At 40.9% G+C, this 24,761-nt stretch overlaps 1 protein-coding gene across 1 annotated transcript in view; it reads right to left on the bottom strand.

Annotated features, from left to right (window-relative positions):
* LOC137422500 (phosphatidylinositol 3-kinase regulatory subunit gamma) overlaps positions 1-24,761 on the bottom strand; it is a 304,184-nt gene that overhangs the window by 91,435 nt on the left and 187,988 nt on the right. Inside the window, 1 exon segment of the mRNA XM_068109241.2 lies at positions 16,036-16,121. Coding sequence (XP_067965342.2) covers positions 16,036-16,121 — 86 coding nt within the window.

Below are 24,761 nucleotides of genomic sequence, written 5' to 3'. Positions count from 1 at the left end.
TATTGTACATACAGTGTAAATATTAGGTATGCTTTGTCAGATTGCGCATACAGTGTGAACATTATTGCACATACAGTGTAAATATTAGGTATGCTTTGTCAGATTGCGCATACAGTGTAAGCATTATTGTACATACAGTGTAAATATTAGGTATGCTTTGTCAGATTGCGCATACAGTGTAAGCATTATTGTACATACAGTGTAAATATTAGGTATGCTTTGTCAGATTGCGCATACAGTGTGAACATTATTGCACATACAGTGTGAACTCGATGGTGCATACAGTGTGACCAATGTACATACGGTGTGAACATTATTGTACATACAGTGTGAACTCGATGGTGCGTACAGTGTGACCAATGCACATACGGTGTGAACACGATTGCACATACGGTGTGAACATTATTGTACATACAGTGTAAAGATTAGGTATGCTTTGTCAGAATGCACATACAGTGTAAACATTATTGTACATACAGTGTAAATATTAGGTATGCTTTGTCAGATTGCACATACAGTGTAAACATTGTACATACAGTGTAAAGATTAGGTGCGCTTTGTCAGATTGCGCATACAGTGTAAGCATTATTGTACATACAGTGTAAATATTAGGTACGCTTTGTCAGATTGCGCATACAGTGTAAGCATTATTGTACATACAGTGTAAATATTAGGTATGCTTTGTCAGATTGCACATAAGGTGTGAACATTATTGTACATACAGTGTAAAGATTAGGTATGCTTTGTCAGATTGCGCATACAGTGTAAGCATTATTGTACATACAGTGTAAATATTAGGTATGCTTTGTCAGATTGCGCATACAGTGTAAGCATTATTGTACATACAGTGTGAACTCGATGGTGCGTACAGTGTGACCAATGCACATACGGTGTGAACACGATTGCACATACGGTGTGAACATTATTGTACATACAGTGTAAAGATTAGGTATGCTTTGTCAGATTGCGCATACAGTGTAAGCATTATTGTACATACAGTGTAAATATTAGGTATGCTTTGTCAGATTGCACATACGGTGTGAACATTATTGTACATACAGTGTAAAGATTAGGTATGCTTTGTCAGATTGCGCATACAGTGTAAGCATTATTGTACATACAGTGTAAATATTAGGTATGCTTTGTCAGATTGCACATACGGTGTGAACATTATTGTACATACAGTGTAAAGATTAGGTATGCTTTGTCAGATTGCGCATACAGTGTAAGCATTATTGTACATACAGTGTAAATATTAGGTATGCTTTGTCAGATTGCGCATACAGTGTAAGCATTATTGTACATACAGTGTAAATATTAGGTATGCTTTGTCAGATTGCGCATACAGTGTGAACATTATTGCACATACAGTGTGAACTCGATGGTGCATACAGTGTGACCAATGCACATACGTTGTGAACATTATTGTACATACAGTGTGAACTCTATGGTGCGTACAGTGTGACCAATGCACATACGGTGTGAACACGATTGCACATACGGTGTGAACATTATTGTACATACAGTGTAAAGATTAGGTATGCTTTGTCAGATTGCACATACAGTGTAAACATTATTGTACATACAGTGTAAATATTAGGTATGCTTTGTCAGATTGCGCATACAGTGTAAACATTATTGTACAGAGTGTAAATATTAGGTATGCTTTGTCCGATTGCGCATACAGTGTAAGCATTATTGTACATAGTGTAAATATTAGGTATGCTTTGTCAGATTGCACATACAGTGTAAGCATTATTGTGCATACAGTGTAAATATTAGGTATGCTTTGTCAGATTGCACATACAGTGTAAACATTATTGTACATACAGTGTAAATATTACGTATGCTTTGTCAGATTGCGCATACAGTGTAAACATTATTGTACATACAGTGTAAATATTACGTATGCTTTGTCAGATTGCACATACAGTGTAAGCATTATTGTACATACAGTGTAAATATTAGGTATGCTTTGTCAGATTGCACATACAGTGTAAACATTATTGTACATACAGTGTAAAGATTAGGTATGCTTTGTCAGATTGCGCATACAGTGTAAGCATTATTGTACATACAGTGTAAATATTAGGTGCGCTTTGTCAGATTGCGCATACAGTGTAAGCATTATTGTACATACAGTGTAAATATTAGGTATGCTTTGTCAGATTGCACATACGGTGTGAACATTATTGTACATACAGTGTAAAGATTAGGTATGCTTTGTCAGATTGCGCATACAGTGTAAGCATTATTGTACATACAGTGTAAATATTAGGTATGCTTTGTCAGATTGCGCATACAGTGTAAACATTATTGTACATACAGTGTAAATATTAGGTATGCTTTGTCAGATTGCACATACAGTGTAAACATTATTGTACATACAGTGTAAAGATTAGGTATGCTTTGTCAGATTACGCATACAGTGTAAGCATTATTGTACATACATGTGTAAATATTAGGTGCGCTTTGTCAGATTGTGCATACAGTGTAAGCATTATTGTACATACAGTGTAAATATTAGGTATGCTTTGTCAGATTGCACATACGGTGTGAACATTATTGTACATACAGTGTAAAGATTAGGTATGCTTTGTCAGATTGCGCATACAGTGTAAGCATTATTGTACATACAGTGTAAATATTAGGTATGCTTTGTCAGATTGCACATACGGTGTGAACATTATTGTACATACAGTGTAAAGATTAGGTATGCTTTGTCAGATTGCGCATACAGTGTAAGCATTATTGTACATACAGTGTAAATATTAGGTATGCTTTGTCAGATTGCGCATACAGTGTAAGCATTATTGTACATACAGTGTAAATATTAGGTATGCTTTGTCAGATTGCGCATACAGTGTAAGCATTATTGTACATACATTGTAAATATTCGGTATGCTTTGTCAGATTGCACATACAGTGTAAGCATTATTGTACATACAGTGTAAATATTAGGTATGCTTTGTCAGATTGCACATACAGTGTAAGCATTATTGTACATACAGTGTAAATATTAGGTATGCTTTGTCAGATTGCACATACAGTGTAAACATTATTGTACATACAGTGTAAATATTACGTATGCTTTGTCAGATTGCGCATACAGTGTAAACATTATTGTACATACAGTGTAAATATTAGGTATGCTTTGTCAGATTGCACATACAGTGTAAACATTATTGTACATACAGTGTAAATATTAGGTATGCTTTGTCAGATTGCACATACAGTGTCAACATTATTGTACATACAGTGTAAATATTAGGTATGCTTTGTCAGATTGCGCATACAGTGTAAACATTATTGTACATACAGTGTAAATATTAGGTATGCTTTGTCAGATTGCACATACAGTGTAAACATTATTGTACATACAGTGTAAATATTAGGTATGCTTTGTCAGATTGCACATACAGTGTAAACATTATTGTACATACAGTGTAAATATTAGGTATGCTTTGTCAGATTGCACATACAGTGTAAACATTATTGTACATACAGTGTAAATATTAGGTATGCGTTGTCAGATTGTGCGTACAGTGTAAACATTATTGTACATACAGTGTAAACATTATTGTACATACAGTATAAAGATTAGGTAGGTCCATGCTTTGTCGGGTTTTGTGTACAGTGTAAATATTAGGTATGCTTTGTCAGATTGCACATACAGTGTAAACATTATTGTACATACAGTGTGAATATTAGGTATGCTTTGTCAGATTGTGCGTACAGTGTAAACATTATTGTACATACAGTGTAAACATTATTGTTCATACAGTATAAAGATTAGGTAGGTCCATGCTTTGTCGGGTTTTATGTACAGTGTAAATATTAGGTATGCTTTGTCAGATTGCACATACAGTGTAAACATTATTGTACATACAGTGTAAATATTAGGTATGCTTTGTCAGATTGCACATACAGTGTAAACATTATTGTACATACAGTGTAAATATTAGGTATGCTTTGTCAGATTGCACATACAGTGTAAGCATTATTGTACATACAGTGTAAATATTAGATATGCTTTGTCAGATTGCACATACAGTGTAAAGATTAGGTAGGTCCATGCTTTGTCAGCTTTTATGTACAGTGTAAATATTATTGCACATACAGTGTAAACATTATTGTACATACAGTGTAAATATTAGGTATGCTTTGTCAGATTGCACATACAGTGTAAAGATTAGGTAGGTCTATGTTTTGTCGGGTTTTATGTACAGTGTAAATATTAGGCATGCTTTGTCAGATTGCACATACAGTGTAAATATCATTATGCTTTATCAGGTTGTACATACAGTGTAAATATTATTAGTTATGCTTTGTCAGGTTGTACATACAGTGTAAATATTATTAGGTATGCTTTGTCAGGTTGTACATACAGTGTAAATATTATTAGGTATGCTTTGTCAGGTTGTACATACAGTGTAAATATTATTAGGTATGCTTTGTCAGGTTGTACATACAGTGTAAATATTATCAGTTATGCTTTATCAGGTTGTACATACAGTGTAAATATTATCAGTTATGCTTTGTCAGGTTGTACATACAGTGTAAATATTATTAGGTATGCTTTATCAGGTTGCACATACAGTGTAAATATTATCAGGTATGCTTTGTCAGGTTGTACATACAGTGTAAATATTATTAGGTATGCTTTATCAGGTTGTACATACAGTGTAAATATTATTAGGTGTGCTTTATCAGGTTGTACATACAGTGTAAATATTATCAGTTATGCTTTATCAGGTTGTACATACAGTGTAAATATTATCAGTTATGCTTTATCAGGTTGTACATACAGTGTAAATATTATCAGTTATGCTTTATCAGGTTGTACATACAGTGTAAATATTATTAGGTATGCTTTGTCAGGTTGTACATACAGTGTAAATATTATCAGTTATGCTTTATCAGGTTGTACATACAGTGTAAATATTATGAGGTATGCTTTGTCAGGTTGTACATACAGTGTAAATATTATTAGGTGTGCTTTGTCAGGTTGTACATACAGTGTAAATATTATCAGTTATGCTTTATCAGGTTGTACATACAGTGTAAATATTATCAGTTATGCTTTATCAGGTTGTACATACAGTGTAAATATTATTAGGTATGCTTTGTCAGGTTGTACATACAGTGTAAATATTATCAGTTATGCTTTATCAGGTTGTACATACAGTGTAAATATTATTAGGTGTGCTTTGTCAGGTTGTACATACAGTGTAAATATTATCAGTTATGCTTTATCAGGTTGTACATACAGTGTAAATATTATTAGGTGTGCTTTGTCAGGTTGTACATACAGTGTAAATATTATCAGTTATGCTTTATCAGGTTGTACATACAGTGTAAATATTATTAGGTATGCTTTGTCAGGTTGTACATACAGTGTAAATATTATCAGTTATGCTTTATCAGGTTGTACATACAGTGTAAATATTATTAGGTGTGCTTTGTCAGGTTGTACATACAGTGTAAATATTATCAGTTATGCTTTGTCAGGTTGTACATACAGTGTAAATATTATGAGGTATGCTTTGTCAGGTTGTACATACAGTGTAAATATTATCAGTTATGCTTACTGATAATAACCCCCCCCCCCCCCCCCACCCCCGAATTTCCATGTTTTAAACGTTTCCCAGTGTGTACCCTGGTCAGAATAGGTACACCGTATCCCTGCGTGTCGTAAGAGACGACTAAGAGGGTTGGCGTCAGGAAGGGCATCCGGCCATAAAAACATTGCCTCAAAAAGAGAACCATGACAATTACAACTACATGTGGGCAGGGTACAGCCCGAAGTGGAGATCGGTTTCTGAGGTTTGGGACATGGAATGTAGGGACAATGACAGGGAGATCAGGAGAAGTGGTGGAAGTATTGGTCAGAAGAAGAGTAGACATATGTTGTGTGCAAGAGACGAGATGGAAGGGAAGTGGTGTGAGAATGGTGAAGGGTAGGCAGGGACAGAAATACAAGTTTGTGTGGCAAGGGTGCCTGGAGGGCGTGAATGGTGTTGGTGTCCTGTTTTCTGAGGAGTTTGTAGACAGTGTGGTCAGTGTGACTAGAGTGAGTGATAGGTTGATGATGGTGAAAATGATGATTGGAAAGCTCTTGGTGAACGTCATCTCGGGATATGCTCCGCAGGTTGGTCGAAGCGATGAAGAGAAGGACAAGTTCTGGTGTGCGATAGAGAAGCTGATGGAAAACGTGCAAGATGAGGAAGTTGTTGTGGTAGGAGGAGACCTGAATGGACATGTGGGAAGGAGTATGGATGGTTTTGAGGGAGTTAATGGGGGTTACGGATATGGTGTGAGAAATGGAGAAGGTGAAAGGATTTTGGAGTTTGCTAATGGAGCTGATTTGTTGATTTGTAATACTCAGTTCCAGAAAGAGGATAATAAGCTTGTTACATACACGTCAGGTGGGTCGACGACAACCGTTGACTACCTGATGGTGCGTAGGCGAGATAGGGGGCACCTCCGGGACACAAAGGTGATCCCGGGGGACGAGGCTGTTTCACAGCACCACTTGGTTGTCTGCGACATAAGGGTGAAAGGTGCGAGGAGAGCTCGGCGGGTGAAGTACCAACCAAGAATGAAGGTGTGGAGGTTGAAAGAGGTGACAGTAAGGGAGGCATTAAAAGAGAGGCTGAGTAGGGTAGAGGATGATGTGGTTGAGCTTGAAAGTGGTTGGATGTCAATGAAAGCTAGTCTGTTGGGAGCCGTTGGTGAGGTATGTGGATGGACAAAAGGACCACCGAGGCACTCGGAAACATGGTGGTGGGATGATGAAGTTGGAAAGAGGATTGACGAGAAGAGGAAGAAGTTCAAGGAGTGGCACAAGGCGAAGGGTACGGGAGCAGAAACAGCAGAGCATGAAAGTTATAAGGCAGCCAGGAAGGCTGCAAAGAAAGAAGTAGCAAAGGCGCAGGAGGCATGTAGGAAAATGATCGGAGAACGCTTGGATTCGGAAGAGGGTCAGAAAGCAGTATTCAGGATTGCAAAGCACATAGCGAAAGAGAGGTGTGATGTGATGGGGGTGAGTTGCTTGAAGGATGAAGTGGGACATATCGTTGTCGACCCAGATGGAATTAAAGGAAGATGGAAAAGATATATGGAAATGCTGTTGAATACAGAGAATGAATGGGATGGCAACATAGAGAGTAACCCAGTTTTAGGACCGGCAGAGATGACAACTGAGAAGGAAGTTGAGGAAGCGATAAAAGCAATGAAGAGTGGAAAAGCGGGAGGGCCGACGGGAGTTGTGGGAGATATGTTGAAGGCAGCAGGAAGTTGGGGTGTGAAGAGAATGACAGAGATCTGTAATCTGGTGGTGAAAGAAGGCCGCATTCCAGTGGACTGGGAACTGAGTACCCTCGTCCCTCTATACAAGGGGAAAGGTGACCCTCTGGAGTGTGGCTCGTACCGAGCGATAAAGTTATTGGAGCATGGAATGAAGGTATTGGAAAGGGTGTGGGAGAGGAGGATAAGGAAGAAAGTGAAGATCGACGAAATGCAGTTTGGATTTATGCCAGGAAGAGGAACGACAGATGCGCTTTTCATTGTGAGGCAGTTGCAGGAGAAGTACATGGAGAAGAGGAAGAAGTTGTTTTTTGGGTTTGTTGATCTGGCGAAAGCATTCGATAGGGTTGCAAGCAAAGTATTGACATGGGCATTGAGGAAGTTAGGAGTGGAGGAATGGTTGATCAGAGTCGTGATGGCAATGTACAAAAGAGCACGCACAGCTGTAAGGACGAAGGATGGGAACAGTGGTGAGTTTGAGGTGAAGGTGGGAGTGCATCAGGCGTCGGTACTAAGTCCACTACTATTTGTAGCTGTGATGGAGGTGCTGGCTCAGAACGTAAAGGAGGGTTTACCGTGGGAGTTATTGTATACAGATGATCTGGTGTTGATGGCGGAAAGTATTGGATGGACTGAGGAAAAAATGAACAAGTGGAAGGAATGTATGGAGACAAAAGGTCTGAAGGTGAATATCGGAAAGACGAAGGTGATGGCAAGTGGTAAAGCATGTGGTGAGGTGGAAAGAACTGGGAAGTGGCCGTGTGCTGTGTGCAGGAAGGGTGTCGGAGTGAACTCCATTCAATGTACAATGTGCGCTGAGTGGGTTCATCAAAAATGTAGTGGTCTGAGAGGGTCATTTACCAGTGTGGCAGCTACATTCAAATGTAAGGTGTGCACAGAGGGAGCTGCAGATGGAGGAAATGTTGAGTTGGATCTTGGAGACGGCGTGAAGCTGGAAGGTGTGAAAACATTTTGCTACCTCGGAGACATGCTGAATGGAGAAGGTGGATCAGACTCGGCAACGGTTGCTCGAGTGAGATGTGCATGGAAGAAGTTTCGGGAACTGAGTGGCGTGCTGATGAGGAGGAGAGTGTCGCTGAAGCTGAAGGGAAAGGTGTATGCTGCATGTGTGAGAAGTGTTATGATTTATGGGAGCGAGACATGGGTAATGAACGTAGAGCAGCAACGAAGGCTGGAAAGGGTGGAAATGCGAATGGTTCGATGGATGTGCGGAGTATCGTTGAGAGAGAGGAAGACAAATGATGAATTGCGAAAGATGATGGGAATAGAGCCTGTGATTGATGCTGTGAAGAGGAACAGGTTGAGATGGTTTGGTCATGTGTTGAGGAAGGATGAAAGTGACTGGTTGAGAAGAGTGATGGAAATTAATGTAGAAGGAAGTAGAAGACGGGGAAGACCGAGAAAGACTTGGCTAAAGATGGTGGAAGAAGAAATGCGGGCAAGGGGGTTAACAAGGGGAGATGCAGAAAATAGGGCAAAATGGAGAAGATTGTCATGGGACCGCAAGGCTAACCCCCGCTCTAGCAGGGAAAATGGCCTTAAAATGCATGTTGTTGTTGTTGTTGTTGTATATACAGTGTCAATATTAGTTATGTTTTGTCAGATTGCACATACAGTGTAAACATTATTGTACATCGTGTAAAGATGAGGTAGGTCCATGCTTTGTCAGGTTGTACATACAGTGTAATTATTAGGTATGCTTTGTCAGGTTGTACATACAGTGTAAAGATTAGGTATGCTTTGTCAGGTTGTACATACAGTGTAAATATTATTAGGTATGCTTTGTCAGGTTGTACATACAGTGTAAATATTATTAGGTATGCTGTCAGGTTGTACATACAGTGTAAAGATTAGGTATGCTTTGTCAGGTTGTACATACAGTGTAAAGATTAGGTATGCTTTGTCAGGTTGTACATACAGTGTAAATATTAGGTGTGCTTTGTCAGATTGCACATACAGTGTAAATATTAGGTATGCTTTGTCAGATTGCACATACAGTGTAAATATTAGGTATGCTTTGTCAGATTGCACATACAGTGTAAATATTAGGTATGCTTTGTCAGATTGCACATACAGTGTAAATATTAGGTATGCTTTGTCAGATTGCACATACAGTGTAAATATTAGGTATGCTTTGTCAGATTGCACATACAGTGTAAATATTAGGTATGCTTTGTCAGGTTGTACATAGTGTAAATATTATTCGGTATGCTTTGTCACATTGTACATACAGTGTAAATATTATTCGGTATGCTTTGTCACATTGTACATACAGTGTAAATATCAGTTATGCTTTGTCAGGTTGTACATACAGTGTAAATATTATGAGGTATGCTTTGTCAGGTTGTACATAGTGTAAATATTATTCGGTATGCTTTGTCACATTGTACATACAGTGTAAATATTAGGTATGCTTTGTCAGGTTGTACATAGTGTAAATATTATTCGGTATGCTTTGTCACATTGTACATACAGTGTAAATATTATTCGGTATGCTTTGTCACATTGTACATACAGTGTAAATATCAGTTATGCTTTGTCAGGTTGTACATACAGTGTAAATATTATTAGGTATGCTTTGTCAGGTTGTACATACAGTGTAAATATTATTAGGTATGCTTTGTCAGGTTGTACATACAGTGTAAATATTATTAGGTATGCTTTATCAGGTTGTACATTCAGTGTAAATATTATTAGGTATGCTTTGTCAGGTTGTACATACAGTGTAAATATTATCAGTTATGCTTTATCAGGTTGTACATTCAGTGTAAATATTATTAGGTATGCTTTGTCAGGTTGTACATACAGTGTAAATATTATTAGGTATGCTTTGTCAGGTTGTACATACAGTGTAAATATTATTAGGTATGCTTTATCAGGTTGTACATACAGTGTAAATATTATTAGGTATGCTTTGTCAGGTTGTACATACAGTGTAAATATTATTAGGTATGCTTTGTCAGGTTGTACATACAGTGTAAATATTATTAGGTATGCTTTATCAGGTTGTACATACAGTGTAAATATTATTAGGTATGCTTTGTCAGGTTGTACATACAGTGTAAATATTATTAGGTATGCTTTGTCAGGTTGTACATTCAGTGTAAATATTATTAGGTATGCTTTGTCAGGTTGTACATACAGTGTAAATATTATTAGGTATGCTTTATCAGGTTGTACATACAGTGTAAATATTATTAGGTATGCTTTATCAGGTTGTACATACAGTGTAAATATTATTAGTTATGCTTTTTCAGGTTGTACATACAGTGTAAATATTATCAGTTATGCTTTATCAGGTTGTACATACAGTGTAAATATTATTAGGTATGCTTTATCAGGTTGTACATTCAGTGTAAATATTATTAGGTATGCTTTGTCAGGTTGTACATACAGTGTAAATATTATTAGGTATGCTTTGTCAGGTTGTACATACAGTGTAAATATTATTAGGTATGCTTTGTCAGGTTGTACATACAGTGTAACTATTCGGTATGCTTTGTCAGGTTGTACATAGTGTAAATATTATCAGTTATGCTTTATCAGGTTGTACATACAGTGTAAATATTATTAGGTATGCATTGTCAGGTTGTACATACAGTGTAAATATTATCAGTTATGCTTTATCAGGTTGTACATACAGTGTAAATATTATGAGGTATGCTTTGTCAGGTTGTACATACAGTGTAAATATTATTAGGTATGCTTTGTCAGGTTGTACATACAGTGTAAATATTATCAGTTATGCTTTGTCAGGTTGTACATACAGTGTAAATATTATTAGGTATGCTTTGTCAGGTTGTACATACAGTGTAAATATTATCAGTTATGCTTTATCAGGTTGTACATACAGTGTAAATATTATTAGGTATGCTTTGTCAGGTTGTACATACAGTGTAAATATTATTAAGTGTGCTTTGTCAGGTTGTACATACAGTGTAAATATTATCAGTTATGCTTTGTCAGGTTGTACATACAGTGTAAATATTATCAGTTATGCTTTATCAGGTTGTACATACAGTGTAAATATTATTAGTTATGCTTTATCAGGTTGTACATACAGTGTAAATATTATTAGGTATGCTTTGTCAGGTTGTACATACAGTGTAAATATTATTAAGTGTGCTTTGTCAGGTTGTACATACAGTGTAAATATTTATCAGTTATGCTTTATCAGGTTGTACATACAGTGTAAATATTATCAGTTATGCTTTGTCAGGTTGTACATACAGTGTAAATATTATTAGGTGTGCTTTATCAGGTTGTACATACAGTGTAAATATTATTAGGTATGCTTTATCAGGTTGTACATACAGTGTAAATATTATTAGGTATTCTTTATCAGTTGTACATACAGTGTAAATATTATTAGGTATGCTTTATCAGTTGTACATACAGTGTAAATATTATTAGGTATGCTTTATCAGGTTGTACATACAGTGTAAATATTATCAGTTATGCTTTATCAGGTTGTACATACAGTGTAAATATTATTAGGTGTGCTTTGTCAGGTTGTACATACAGTGTAAATATTATCAGTTATGCTTTATCAGGTTGTACATACAGTGTAAATATTATTAGGTATGCTTTATCAGGTTGTACATACAGTGTAAATATTATCAGTTATGCTTTATCAGGTTGTACATACAGTGTAAATATTATCAGGTATGCTTTATCAGGTTGTACATACAGTGTAAATATTATTAGGTATGCTTTATCAGGTTGTACATACAGTGTAAATATTATCAGTTATGCTTTATCAGGTTGTACATACAGTGTAAATATTATTAGGTTTTCTTTATCAGTTGTACATACAGTGTAAATATTATCAGTTATGCTTTATCAGGTTGTACATACAGTGTAAATATTATCAGTTATGCTTTATCAGGTTGTACATACAGTGTAAATATTATTAGGTATGCTTTATCAGTTGTACATACAGTGTAAATATTATCAGGTATGCTTTATCAGGTTGTACATACAGTGTAAATATTATCAGTTATGCTTTATCAGGTTGTACATACAGTGTAAATATTATTAGGTTTTCTTTATCAGTTGTACATACAGTGTAAATATTATCAGTTATGCTTTATCAGGTTGTACATACAGTGTAAATATTATCAGTTATGCTTTATCAGGTTGTACATACAGTGTAAATATTATTAGGTTTTCTTTATCAGTTGTACATACAGTGTAAATATTATCAGTTATGCTTTATCAGGTTGTACATACAGTGTAAATATTATCAGTTATGCTTTATCAGGTTGTACATACAGTGTAAATATTATTAGGTTTTCTTTATCAGTTGTACATACAGTGTAAATATTATCAGTTATGCTTTATCAGGTTGTACATACAGTGTAAATATTATGAGGTATGCTTTATCAGGTTGTATGTCATTGATCACAGTAAGGTATTAAATATTTGTCTTTTTACCTTTCTAATTGAGTTTCACATTTTCCCAAATTACCCACTTGTCTCCATGGGGGTGGGGCCTCCCCACGCATCACCTTCACAAACACATTGAATTCGAAGGGAGAATCTCGTTTTGCACGTAACAAAAACAACTGCCTGAAGGATATGCTTTTCCTTCGTCCAGCAAATTCAGGCCCAGCAAAGCAAACAGTCCGTGCAGGTGCACCCTGTGCCCCGATGACGCAGTGGGCAGTTCCGATGCCCACAAAGGGTGAAAGAGCGGGTGGGCTCATAACCAGACGGCTCCATGCAGTGTCTATGATGTCATTGCGAGTCTGCCTTCTCGCTTTTTATTTTTGTTTTCCGTCCGACTCCCTTTCTCCGCAATGCCGCACACACAGGAAACGAAGCAAAGTACAGAGAAGAAGAGAGCACGGGAAGCCGTGGAGATCCAGCCCGAAGGACACGACGTGCAATATGTCGAAGTGGAGAGAAAAACGAGGGGCGACGTGTCACAAATGGCAGGGATGATCGATTGTGAAACTGGCAATATGAGCAAAGTATCGATAAGGAACGATATTATAGCAACATAACAACAATACATTTTTGTAAATGCCGTGGCTGTATGTGGGCATGGTGGCATGAACTATAATTGTGCATGTGGCAGCAGTAGACCCTCCTTGGACCCACCAAGGGCATTGAAGCCTTACCTGAAACAACAAATACTGCAGCATCCCCGTGTTGCATGCGAACCCAACCACCAACTGCGCTCCCTCGGAATTCCTAATCTTCCCCAACATAATAAGCACACACACGCATCTCTTGCTGCTTAGCTTCATTTGCATTCCTCATAATGCACAATTATCAAACTATATCATAAACTCTTCAACACAAAAGCAAAACGGTGGTGTTGGAGCCACTGAGGCGCACAATGCGAGCTGGCAAACCCATCGCCGCTGCCAGAGAGCGAGAGCAAGGCTGCGGCCAGAGAGCGAGAGCAAGGCTGTGGCCAGAGAGCGAGAGCAAGGCTGCGGCCGTGTGATTGAGGAGTTTTGAGCAGGCCTGGAGCTTTTACAGCAGGAATTGTTTTAATGGAGGCTCCGAGTTAATATGAAGTTAAATCAATGAGTGGTGACTTCATTCCCGTTCCTGCCTCACGCTACCCATCCCCCCCATCGCTCTCCGGGCGTACAAGGAGATTACTGCTTCCGAAATCTGTGCCAGCGAGTGCCAGGATCGAGCAAGACTCGAAACGTAGGGCCGTCGCCGTACGTGACCACCTGCCGCCGTGACTGCCCTCTGCGTGGCTGGCAGGCCTCAACGCCTGAGATCATTAGTTAATGCAAAATCCCCCGGCCTACGTGACAGCAACGCAATACTCAAACACGCAAAATTGCATTTTAATGAGCTCAAAAGGGCACGCAAGCCGCTTGCGAAACAGGCAGCAACATTCACCGAATGCAGTGACACAGCTGAAGAAGATGGCAACAAGAAATTGTTGAGACCCAACCAGGTAAATTTCTTCAAACCCAACCGCTGCCCGTCTACTCACCCATTCCCGGACCCGTGACCACATCACCCCCGTCCTTTACAAGCTTCACTGGCTCCCCATCCCCCAGAGAATCCAGTACAAAATCCTCCTCTTGACATACAAAGCCCTCCATAACCTGGCCCCATCCTACCTGGCTGACCTCCTCTCCAGACACACTCCCACCCGCAACCTCCGCTCTGCTGGTACCAACCTCCTGACCCCCCCATCCGGACCAAATTCAGATCCTGGGGGGACAGGGCCTTCTCCATCGCTGCTCCCACCCTCTGGAACTCACTACCTCACACCATCAGAGACTCCTCCTCACTCACCACATTCAAAACATCACTAAAGACCCACCTGTTCAACACTGCATTCAACATTCAACCCACAGCATTTAACCCCTGACTATCACTTCTCCTTCTCCCTCCTTTTGCTTTAAATATTTCCCTATTGATTCTTGTCTTTTTGCAATTGTTGTTTTCATGTATTGTTATGCATTATGTTTGCCACTCTGTCAAAGCGCCTTTGGGCTTCTGGAAAAGCGCTATACAAAATAAATGAATTATTATTATTATTAAATGACAACAATGCCCACTTCATCAAGGTAATTCTCCAGTCTCTAGAAAAGCATCACTCAGCAATACCTCTCTGGCTTTGTCTCGTTTACATACAAAAGAAAACAGCTTATTAAAAAATTAAAAATAAAATAAAAAACATAATAAATCGTTCTTTACCTCCGTCACCAAAGGTGGTTGGAGGTTATGTTTTCACCCCTGTGTGTCAGTCTCTGTTTGTTTGTGAACAAAATATCTCAAAAAGATGTGCACCCATTCGGACAAAATTTGGCAGAGATGTAGCGTATGAGACGAGAGCGAAATTGTTAGATTTTGGTGAAGATCCGGATCCGTATCCGGCTACTAGAATTTTTAAAGTGATTCTTCACCATTGGGAGATATGGCCAAAAACGATACATAGCAGGATGTCTCAAAATGTTGTGGACAGATTTGGACAAAACTTGGTGGATCGGTTGTGTGTGTGACAAGGACGATTCGATTCGATTTTGGTGAAGATCTGGATCCGAATGGCAGAATTTTTAAAGTGATTCTTCACCATTGGGAGATATGGCCAAAAACAATACATAGCAGGATATCTCAAAACGTTGTGGACAGATTTGGACAAAACTTGGTGGAACAGTTGGGTGCCTGAGAAGGACAATTCTATTCGATTTTGGTGAAGATCTGAATATGAATTCGGATATGATAATTTTTTAATTTTTAAAATGATTTTTCACCATTGGGAGATAGGGCCAAACACGATACATAGCGGGATATCTCAAAAAGATGTGGACGGATTTGGACAAAACTTGGTGGATCGGTTGTGTGCGTGACAAGGAAGAATCGGTTCGATTTTGGTAAAGATCTGGATCCGAATCGTAGAATTTTAAAAGTGATTCTTCACCATTGGGAGATATGGGTCAAAAACAATACATTGCAGGATATCTCAAAAAGTTATGAATGGATTTGGACGAAACTTGTTGGACAGTTTGTGTGTCTGACAAGGAAGAATCGATTCGATTCTGGTGAAGATCTGAATATGGATTCGGATATGAGAATTATTTAATTTTTTAAGCGATTCTTCACCATTGAGTGATATGGCCAACCAGGTGGAGGTATGCTTTCTACTGAGTGCCGTTCTAGTTTCATCTGAACTGATACGCGAGCGATGTACTATATTCCGCATTGCCGGCGTATCGGGCTCACCGGGAGCAGCCGGCGTGTCAGCGTTCTGGCTCGTCTTGATGAGAACTTCCATCACCCGCACAATCATATCAGCCTTGATGTCCTCACTAAAAAAAAAGAAAGAAAGAAGGACCAGAAGAGATGGTTAAGTGAGCCGGTCGAAATCACAAGATTAGGCCACCCTTCAAATAAAAGGCCAAAATGGCATAAAACCCGACATTAAAAACAGATTTCCATTTTTTAGAGTCCACATGCTGGCATTTGATGCAATAGTTTTGATGAAACCAGACTGTTTCTTTGCATGGTCATACACAGGTATTTCATCGGAGCATCATTTGGCAGCATTCCTAAACAAATTAATATTGAGGGACAGCCTGAGCAGGCATGGCGGCAGCGGTGCTCTCGAGCCTGGCACTCGCTGCTCAATGCCAGGCTGAGAGCATCCCAGCTGCGGTTAATAAAAGGGAACCTTGCCAGCGTATGATCTCATCGCTTTCACGATGTGGAAGGTTACCTCATATCGGAACAGAAGAGGCCGGTCATTGGAAGATGAGGTTAAAGGATCGAAAACAATTAGGACCATCTGTCATAGGGCAAGCCGATAATGCCAAAATTGGCTTTCTCCTTTCCTTCTCCCTCCCTATTTTCAAGTAAAATTCATCGACTTGGACTATATTATTCGTCAGAGGCACTCTAGCCCCACACCATTCATAATACGGCACCGTTCGTTTTAGCTCGAGGTGACTGGGAGCGATAGCGTTTACACTGGCACGGCCCGCTGCTCGCGCACCGAGCTCAGGCCTCGACTCCTGTGAAACGAGTTAACATTCACAAGCAAATCATTCAGGAGGTGGGCAGAGAGCACCCAGGCAATTGCATTTCTCAATGGTTCAACTAGTCCTACGCAAGCACTCTGTGCTCTGTTGGCACAAGCGGAGTACACTGGAATGCCTGTGCCAAAAAGAAACCTTCGTGTACCAAGGAATGTGCTCCGCCAGCCGCCCACACACCCTCGGACTTAAAATTAACCAGTTCCAGGAATGAAACGTCCTCCACATGATGGCGACCTTCTCGACTCCCAAGTCCGAACTTATCACAACACAGTGATCCGAACAAAGAAATGTGTTGAAAAATCCAAGAATTCATTTTTGGCAAAATCCAATTTTGTACCAATTCATCTGTTGAATACAATGAAACCTCAGACAGACTCGTACCCTGCTCTACTAGCTATCATTCTACCTCCCCATGCCACGTTTGTGATGTTTCCTGGTATCCTTCATACCCGAATGCAATCTACGTCTTAAGCATGGATGGGAATCCGTTGAAGATGCCACCAAAGTCTGAATGGGCGGAAGAGGCGACTAAAAGACCCACATACCGTTGCCTCAAGGTTGAGGCACTGGTCGTGGAAGATCAACGTGTTAAGGTCGTAAGAAATCAGAAACAGATGTTGGAATTTCCACCAACATCCATGAACACTTGGGAATGTCCAAAAGCCTCAGCGACATTGGACGATGGGTCTTCTGAAACCTGGGCACCAACTATCGGCAGCAATGGCCGTGAGCTTCTTAAACTGTTCAATGCCGATCCAGACGACTTTTGTGATCGTTCGGTAAATGCTGATCAAATGAGCCTTCACCACTGGGATCCGGAAACTAAATTGTTATTAAATTGGATCACGGCCACACAAGAAATTTCGCACCCAGTCCTCAGCCATCACAATCATGGCCTCAATTTTTCTGGGATGGCAAGGCCACCCTCCTGATTGACTGCATGTATCACAAAAGTACAATCACAGGTGAATATTAGGAGAGCCTTGTGCAAAAATTCCCATCATAAGCCATTAATGACCAACACTGAGAAATGTTGACCAACAGTGTACTCCTTCAGGACAGCAAGGCCCATGTTGTGCATGCGACTTCAAGCATCTGGAGCAACCGCACCTCCAACCCCTCACCTCGGTGGAAGGCCCACGACGACTCTAATCTGTTTTGACATTTGACGTCGCACCTGCATGCCTCCAATTTGCCAACGACAAGGAACTAACCGAAGCAACCAAGGTGTGGCTGAAGAAGCAATTTTACAACTTCCTATATTACTGGCATGTCCGTTTTAAAGAACAAATGGAACAAGTGCACTTAAGTCAAGAATCGCCATTTTGAAAAGTAAAAAAAAAAAAAAAAAAAATAATGCGGGTTTTGCACTGGTATCTCAGGATTAGAAGCTTAAATTGCAAACCAATCGTATAAATCTATGTCACGACAGCTTGATACAAGGAGGGGGAGAGGGGGGGGAGGGGAGGGGAAGAGAACGGGGGGGAGGGGAGGAGAGGGGGGGGGAGGGGAGAAGAGGGGGGTGGAGAAGAGGGAGGTGGGGGAGAGGGGGGAGGGGGAGGAGGGGAGGGGGGAGGGGGGTTTCTTCATAGTTGTGGGATTTTATACGGCACTGCCTTCTCATTGGCAGAATTTGCAGCAACTTCCATGAGATTGCAACAAGTTAATTATTTGACTGGCCTGGTTTCCAGAACCTCAGCATCGGAATCCTTTGCAGTGCTGCTTGAAACCAGATTAGAAGGATACTCCTCTGGGAATTCCAATTCTAAGTCTTCATCGCTGTTCATATTCATATCTCATTACATTGCTATACATATTCCTCTGGGGTTATCATCCATAAATTAATGGCTTCGATTATTCCTGTTCGCGAAGAGGAACAGGTTGAGATGGTTTGGTCATGTGTTGAGGAAGGATGAAAGTGACTGGTTGAGAAGAGTGATGGAAATGGATGTGGAAGGAAGTAGAGGACGGGGAAGACTGAGAAAGACTTGGCTAAAGATGGTGGAAAAAGAAATGCGGGCAAGGGGGTTAACAAGGAGAGATGCAGAAAATAGGGCAAAATGGAGAAGATTGTCATGGGGACCGCAAGGCTAACCCCCGCTCTAGCAGGGAAAATGGCCTTAAAATGCATGTTGTTGTTGTTATTGATTATTCCTGTTCGCGTTTCACATGAACACCTGAAAAATGAAGGAAAATTCCAACTGGAGCGAAGTCGATGGTGTGCCAATGCAAATCCCCATGCTTCCCACCTAAAGCAGATTTGAACTAGAACGGCACTCAGTAGAGAGCATACATACCTCCACCTGGTTGGTCATATCACTCAATGGTGAAGAATCACGTAAAAAATTCCACTATCTCGATCCGGAAGCGGATCTTCACCAAAATTGAACAGATTCTTCCTTGTCACACACACAACCCATCCAACAAGTTTCGCCCAAATCCATCCAGAACATTTTGAGATATCCTGCTATGTATCGTTCTTGGCCCTTCCTCCCAATGGTGAAGACTCACTTAAAAAATTTAATAATTCTCATATCCGAATCCATATTCAGATCTTCACAAAAATCGAATTGAAGCGTCATTGTCAGACACTCAACCGGTCCACCAAGTTTCCTCCAAATCCGTCCATAGATCTTTGAGATATCCTGCTATGTATCGTTTTTGGCCCAATCTCCCAATGGTGAAGAATCACTTTTAAAATTCTAGTAGCCGGATCCGAATCCGGATCTTCACCAAAATCTACACATTTCGTCGTTGTCCCATACGCTACATCTCTGCCAAATTTCGTCCGAATCTGTCCACAACTGTTTGAGTTATTTTGTTCAGAAATGGACAACCAAACGGACAAACAGACAGACAGACAGGGGTGAAAACATAAACTCCATCCACCTTTGGTGGCGGAGGTAAATATGGCATAAAGTTCCACAGGGAATGACCCAATAGCAAATATTGAGTAAAAAAAAAAAAATCAGATTTGACCCCTGTGACCTTAAGTCCCACACCTGGGGCATGAACGGAGGGTGGGGTGGGGGGAGACTTTGGTCCAACCTTGGTAATAGAGGTGACCAAGACCCCGATGGTCACTCTGGTTAAGCTCCAGAGATCCTGTGTGGAGATGGGAGAAACTTCCAGAAGGACAACCATCACTGCAACACTCCACCGATCTGGGCTTTATGGCAGAGTGGCCAGACGGAAGCCAAACAGTTCAATCTTGGCTTCATCAGACCACAGAATCTTGTTTCTCACAACCTGAGAGTCCATTAGGTGCTTTTTTTGCAAAATCCAAGCGGGCTTTCATGTGTCTTTCACTGAGGAGAGGCTTCCGTCTGGCCACTCTGCCATAAAGCCCAGATCGGTGGAGTGTTGCAGTGATGGTTGTCCTTCTGGAAGTTTCTCCCATCTCCACACAGGATCTCTGGAGCTCAGCCAGAGTGACCATCGGGTTCTTGTTCACCTCTCTTACCAAGGCCCTTCTCCCCCGATTGCTCAGTTTGGCCGGGCGGCCAGCTCTAGGAAGAGTCCTGGTTGTTCCAAACTTCTTCCATTTAAGAATTATGGAGGCCACTGTGCTCTTGGGAACCTTCAATGCAGCAGAAAATTTTTTGTAGGCTTCCCCAGATCTGTGCCTCGACACAATCCTGTCTCTGAGCTCTGCAGGCAGTTCTTTCGACCTCATGGCTTGGTTTTTCCTCTGATATTCATTGTCAGCTGTGAGACCTTATATAGACAGGTGTGTGTCTTTCCAAATCATGTCCAATCAATTGAATTTACCACAGATGGACTCCAATCAAGGTGTACAAACATCTCAAAGATGATCAGGAGAAATGTTTGGCACCTGAGCTAAATTTCAAGTGTCATAGCAAAGGGTCTGAATACTTATGTCAATGTGATATTTCAGGTTTTTCTTTTTAATAAATTTGCAAAACTTTCTAAAATCCTGTTTTCTCTTTGTCATTATGGGGTATTGAGTGTAGATTGGTGAGGGATAAATGAATTTAAACGATTTCAGCAAAGCAAAAGGTTTCACATAACAAAATGTGAAAAAAGTGAAGGGGTCTCAATACTATCTGAATGCACTATATATGTGTGTGTGTGTATGTATGTATGTATGTATGTATGTATGTATGTATGTATATATATATGTATATATATATATATATATATATATATATATATATATATGTCAAGTAGTAGATTTGTTATTGCCTAAAGTTCAGTTATAGACGTTAGGCGTAATGTGTTATGATTTAAATGTTGTCTAGAAATGCTATTTTCATAAAGTAAATAAAGGGTTTTTGCTTCGTTTTAGTTTTGGATGAGGAAAGGCTTAAAATGAGGTCATGCTGAACAAACTGTATGTGTGCTTTTTTCCAGGCTGGTCGTAAAACCACGCCCACATGCGCTTGTTTTAGCGTAATGCTAGTAGAATGACATGATCGTTAACCATATATATTTTGTTTTAATCTCAGCAACGCATGACTCTGTATAAACATGCTTTGGATTACTCATGTACACAAACCCATAAAATATATGGGTTTGTTTGGCTAAGCATACACTCTTCTCTTTGTGAGTTACAGTTCTGTTTTCTCGGAGCCCAGAAAAACAATTGGTCCAAATGATAAAGGAAAGGCTGACTCCCCCGAATGATAACGGTGGGAGGGACTCTCGCCAGTCGCTTCGTTCTCTCGGAGATTTTTCTGATAAATCGTATTCGTATATAAGTGAATGAGAATCAATGCGTTGGCAGGAAGGCTTGACGTGGCATGAGACTGGCTCTTGCTATAGATGTCTTGGCCTCCTCCGGATCTGTATAAGTTGGTTCTTTAATAAAGCTGCGCCATTCCAGGCTATTGTGGACTTCTTTGGCAAACGAAGAGCTGATTCTTCACAGATGGTACCAGGAGTGGGGTGTCAACAGACGCGGAGGACGGGAAACGGAGCCCGATGGACAGGAGGAAGGCTGACCTGAGGCCGGCGCCGGCACGTTGATTTGATTAAAGGTGGGAGTTGTTTTATATCAGAGGGCTATTATTCCAAATTCGTACCTTCCTCCTTCGAGCGGGTTCAGTCTCCTTGTCTTCCCCGCTGTCTGCACTCGAACAGAATTGTAAGTAAAGGCTCATTTAGGCCTCAGAATGACGTGGTTTTGTTAAAGCCAGGATAAACAAGTAAGGATAAACAAGTAAGGACTTAACAGTAAGCTTAAAGTTACAGTTAGCACCAGGAGGGGAAAATGAGGTCGGACAGCCATATAGGCTGAAACCAGGTGGCCAAGATTTTTCCAGGAAGGAACAGCCCAGAGACAAGATGGGGTATGCCATTGCATGCCAGGGAACGAAGGGCTGTGGCTAAACTTAGATAGAAAGCCATAGGAACATAGAAGGCCATAGGAACATGGCCAGTAAAAGGATTTGCGCAGGATATCGGTGAAGATAACGTTCGGTAAAAGGGAAGGGGGGAAAGTGAGGTCGAGCCAGGCCGAGAACTTTCCAGGAAGGAACAGCCCAGAGACAAGATGGGGTATGCCATTGCATGCCAGGGAAAGATGGGCTGTGGTGAACTTAGAAGGTCCAGATAGAAGCAGGCCAGGACCTGGTGGACAAGAGAAAATAAATAAGCTCACAGGAAATGGGCCAGGACAAAACAATTAAGGAGGTAGTTAAGCAAGCAAATCAGCGGCTAATGCCGCTCGTCCATAATCCGGACCAAGACCCCGCGAAAGGGGAGGTAGCCACCATGCCCCCAACCCCCCCCCAAGACCTGAGCTCAGCCCCGGGGCTCTAGGCAACACCCCAACACCCCCCGCCCTGCCTCCCCTTTCCACCTCAACCCACCCCCCGTCCAAACCCGTCCCAAAAAATCCTTTTCCTTGAATGAGAGACGTAACATGAATGAGGAATGAATGTATATTGGGATGTTAATTGACGTGTGTGTCTGGCCAATGTGTTTGTCTGTGTGTCATGTGCAAAGCAGAGGGTTTCGGTGTGAAACTTTGTAAGCGATCTGCTCGACTTGGGGGAAATTCAGGCCGGGAATGTCCATTTTAACGTCTATCCGAGAGAACAGGCGAGGTCCTGAACTGAGTCCGGATTTTCATCTGTTTGGGAGTTGTTTGGGAAGCGAATTGATATAAATCGGGTCAGGAAAGCACCCGGAGTGCCCTTGTCGATCTACTGTTGATATGAAGCGGTTTCTTGGAGATGGTTGCAGAATTCGAATCAATATGTGTGTTTTACTTGAATTGAAGAGTTCATTCAATGGCAGATATTGTGGATTGTATGTGTGGGATGTATCGCTGAGGCAGCTCACCTTTGAAATTGGTGTCATATAGTGCATTTTGGGGTCGGGTGCGATGAGGTTGCTCAGAGTGCCGGCGATAACTCGCCCACTCTCAGAGGAAGTGTGTGCCCAAATGCATTGTGGGTCATTTCGACTTTGCTGGATGTCGGACGTTCACATGTCAGTATCTTGTCAGAATCTTCTTCTTCATGTCATGTCCTTCATCCTTCATCTTCTTGTCAGAATTAGACATGAGTCATGAGCCATGTCGGAATAGTGGCCGGCTGCGACATATATGCCAGGCAATGTCACAGGACGAATACGTTATTTAAGATGGATTTATATGGATGGATTTATTTAGGATGGTTAAATTAAACGATTTCAAGACAGAGTAATTAATTTCCGGAGCCAAAAAGTCTTGTTCATACAGTAAGTGAGATACAGTGCGAATAAATGAGATTCAGAGAGATCTCTGATTGAGGTAGGCAGAAATGTCACGTTTTCAACAGAACGCTGATCCGAGGAAGGAGGACGGTCGAGGTTTCAACTGTCGGTATGTGGTGTGGCTTGTGCCAAGGTGTGGGCGCGAGGAGGTGCGTTGATGAAGCGTTGTGCGAACGAGGAAGGATGTGCGATGGGCATTGTGAAGCACGCCTCGTACGGAAGGTCCTTGGACGAAGTGTGACGGTTGTTGGATTCGTAGGAGCTAGCATTTTGCGATGTAGAGCCTCAATAAGGGTCATTTGTCTGTCTGGATGTGGTTCTTGCAGGGAATGACGCCGGACTTGTATTATTTGCGGAAAAATAAAGCGCTGGTTACCCCAATTCGAAGTTTGACCTTTTAAAGTTTAGTTGACCTTTGTTCGAGATATGCAAGGGAAAGGTCAGAGGTAATTCACTAACCTTGGAAGAACGACAGGCGGAGTCAGTCTACAGGGTGTTGCTTTAACGACAGGATATATAGGACTTAAATCTGGAGAATATCGGGACATTATATTGTGGGTAAAACCAAAATCATGTACATAATTAGTGGACAGAGAATACAGTACGCTTGGAATTTAATTTAACCGGGCCGAGCGGTGGGGATTTGAGATGGATTTGAGTCACGTTAAATGGAGGACATTTGTGAGGATGAAGAGATGCAAGTAACGTGGATTAAATTGTGGTATCACGAGTTGGGTGCCAGAGATATTGTGGTTATTATAACTCACTGATTATAGGGGGCGCCGGGCGCACCGAGTACAGATCGGGTTGCATGATGGAGCACGCATGCATGGATTTTGGCTTTGCGAGGCCCCGGATAGAAATTGGCATTTCGATGCTGTGGATTATATTGTACCTGCCCGGAAAGGGGATGTCCTGTGCTGGGGCTGGCGACATGCCTCTGTTATTTGTCTGTCTGTCGGTCTGATTGTAAGTCTTTGGTACTGGGAGGGCTAATTGAGTGCTCAGGCGTCATTGTTCCATGGAGGCAGGAGCTGTGAGTCACAAAATGTAAATGTAACACAGAGAGATGAACAGGACAACAATGGAGTTTATATGGACGGGTTTGGGGATGCAACTTCGTCCGGGGGTTTTGGTCCAGCCTGCAAGGAGTCCAGGGGCTTGTTTTAGGGCTGGGTCGCCAAAAATGGG

This window comes from Myxine glutinosa, chromosome 1 (genome assembly GCF_964187855.1).
Source record: "Myxine glutinosa chromosome 1, kmMyxGlut1.1, whole genome shotgun sequence".
In the NCBI taxonomy this organism is placed as follows: Eukaryota; Metazoa; Chordata; class Myxini; order Myxiniformes; family Myxinidae; genus Myxine; species Myxine glutinosa.
The sequence above is the reverse complement of the archived record's forward strand: the minus strand, read 5'-3'. Positions and strand labels throughout refer to the sequence as shown.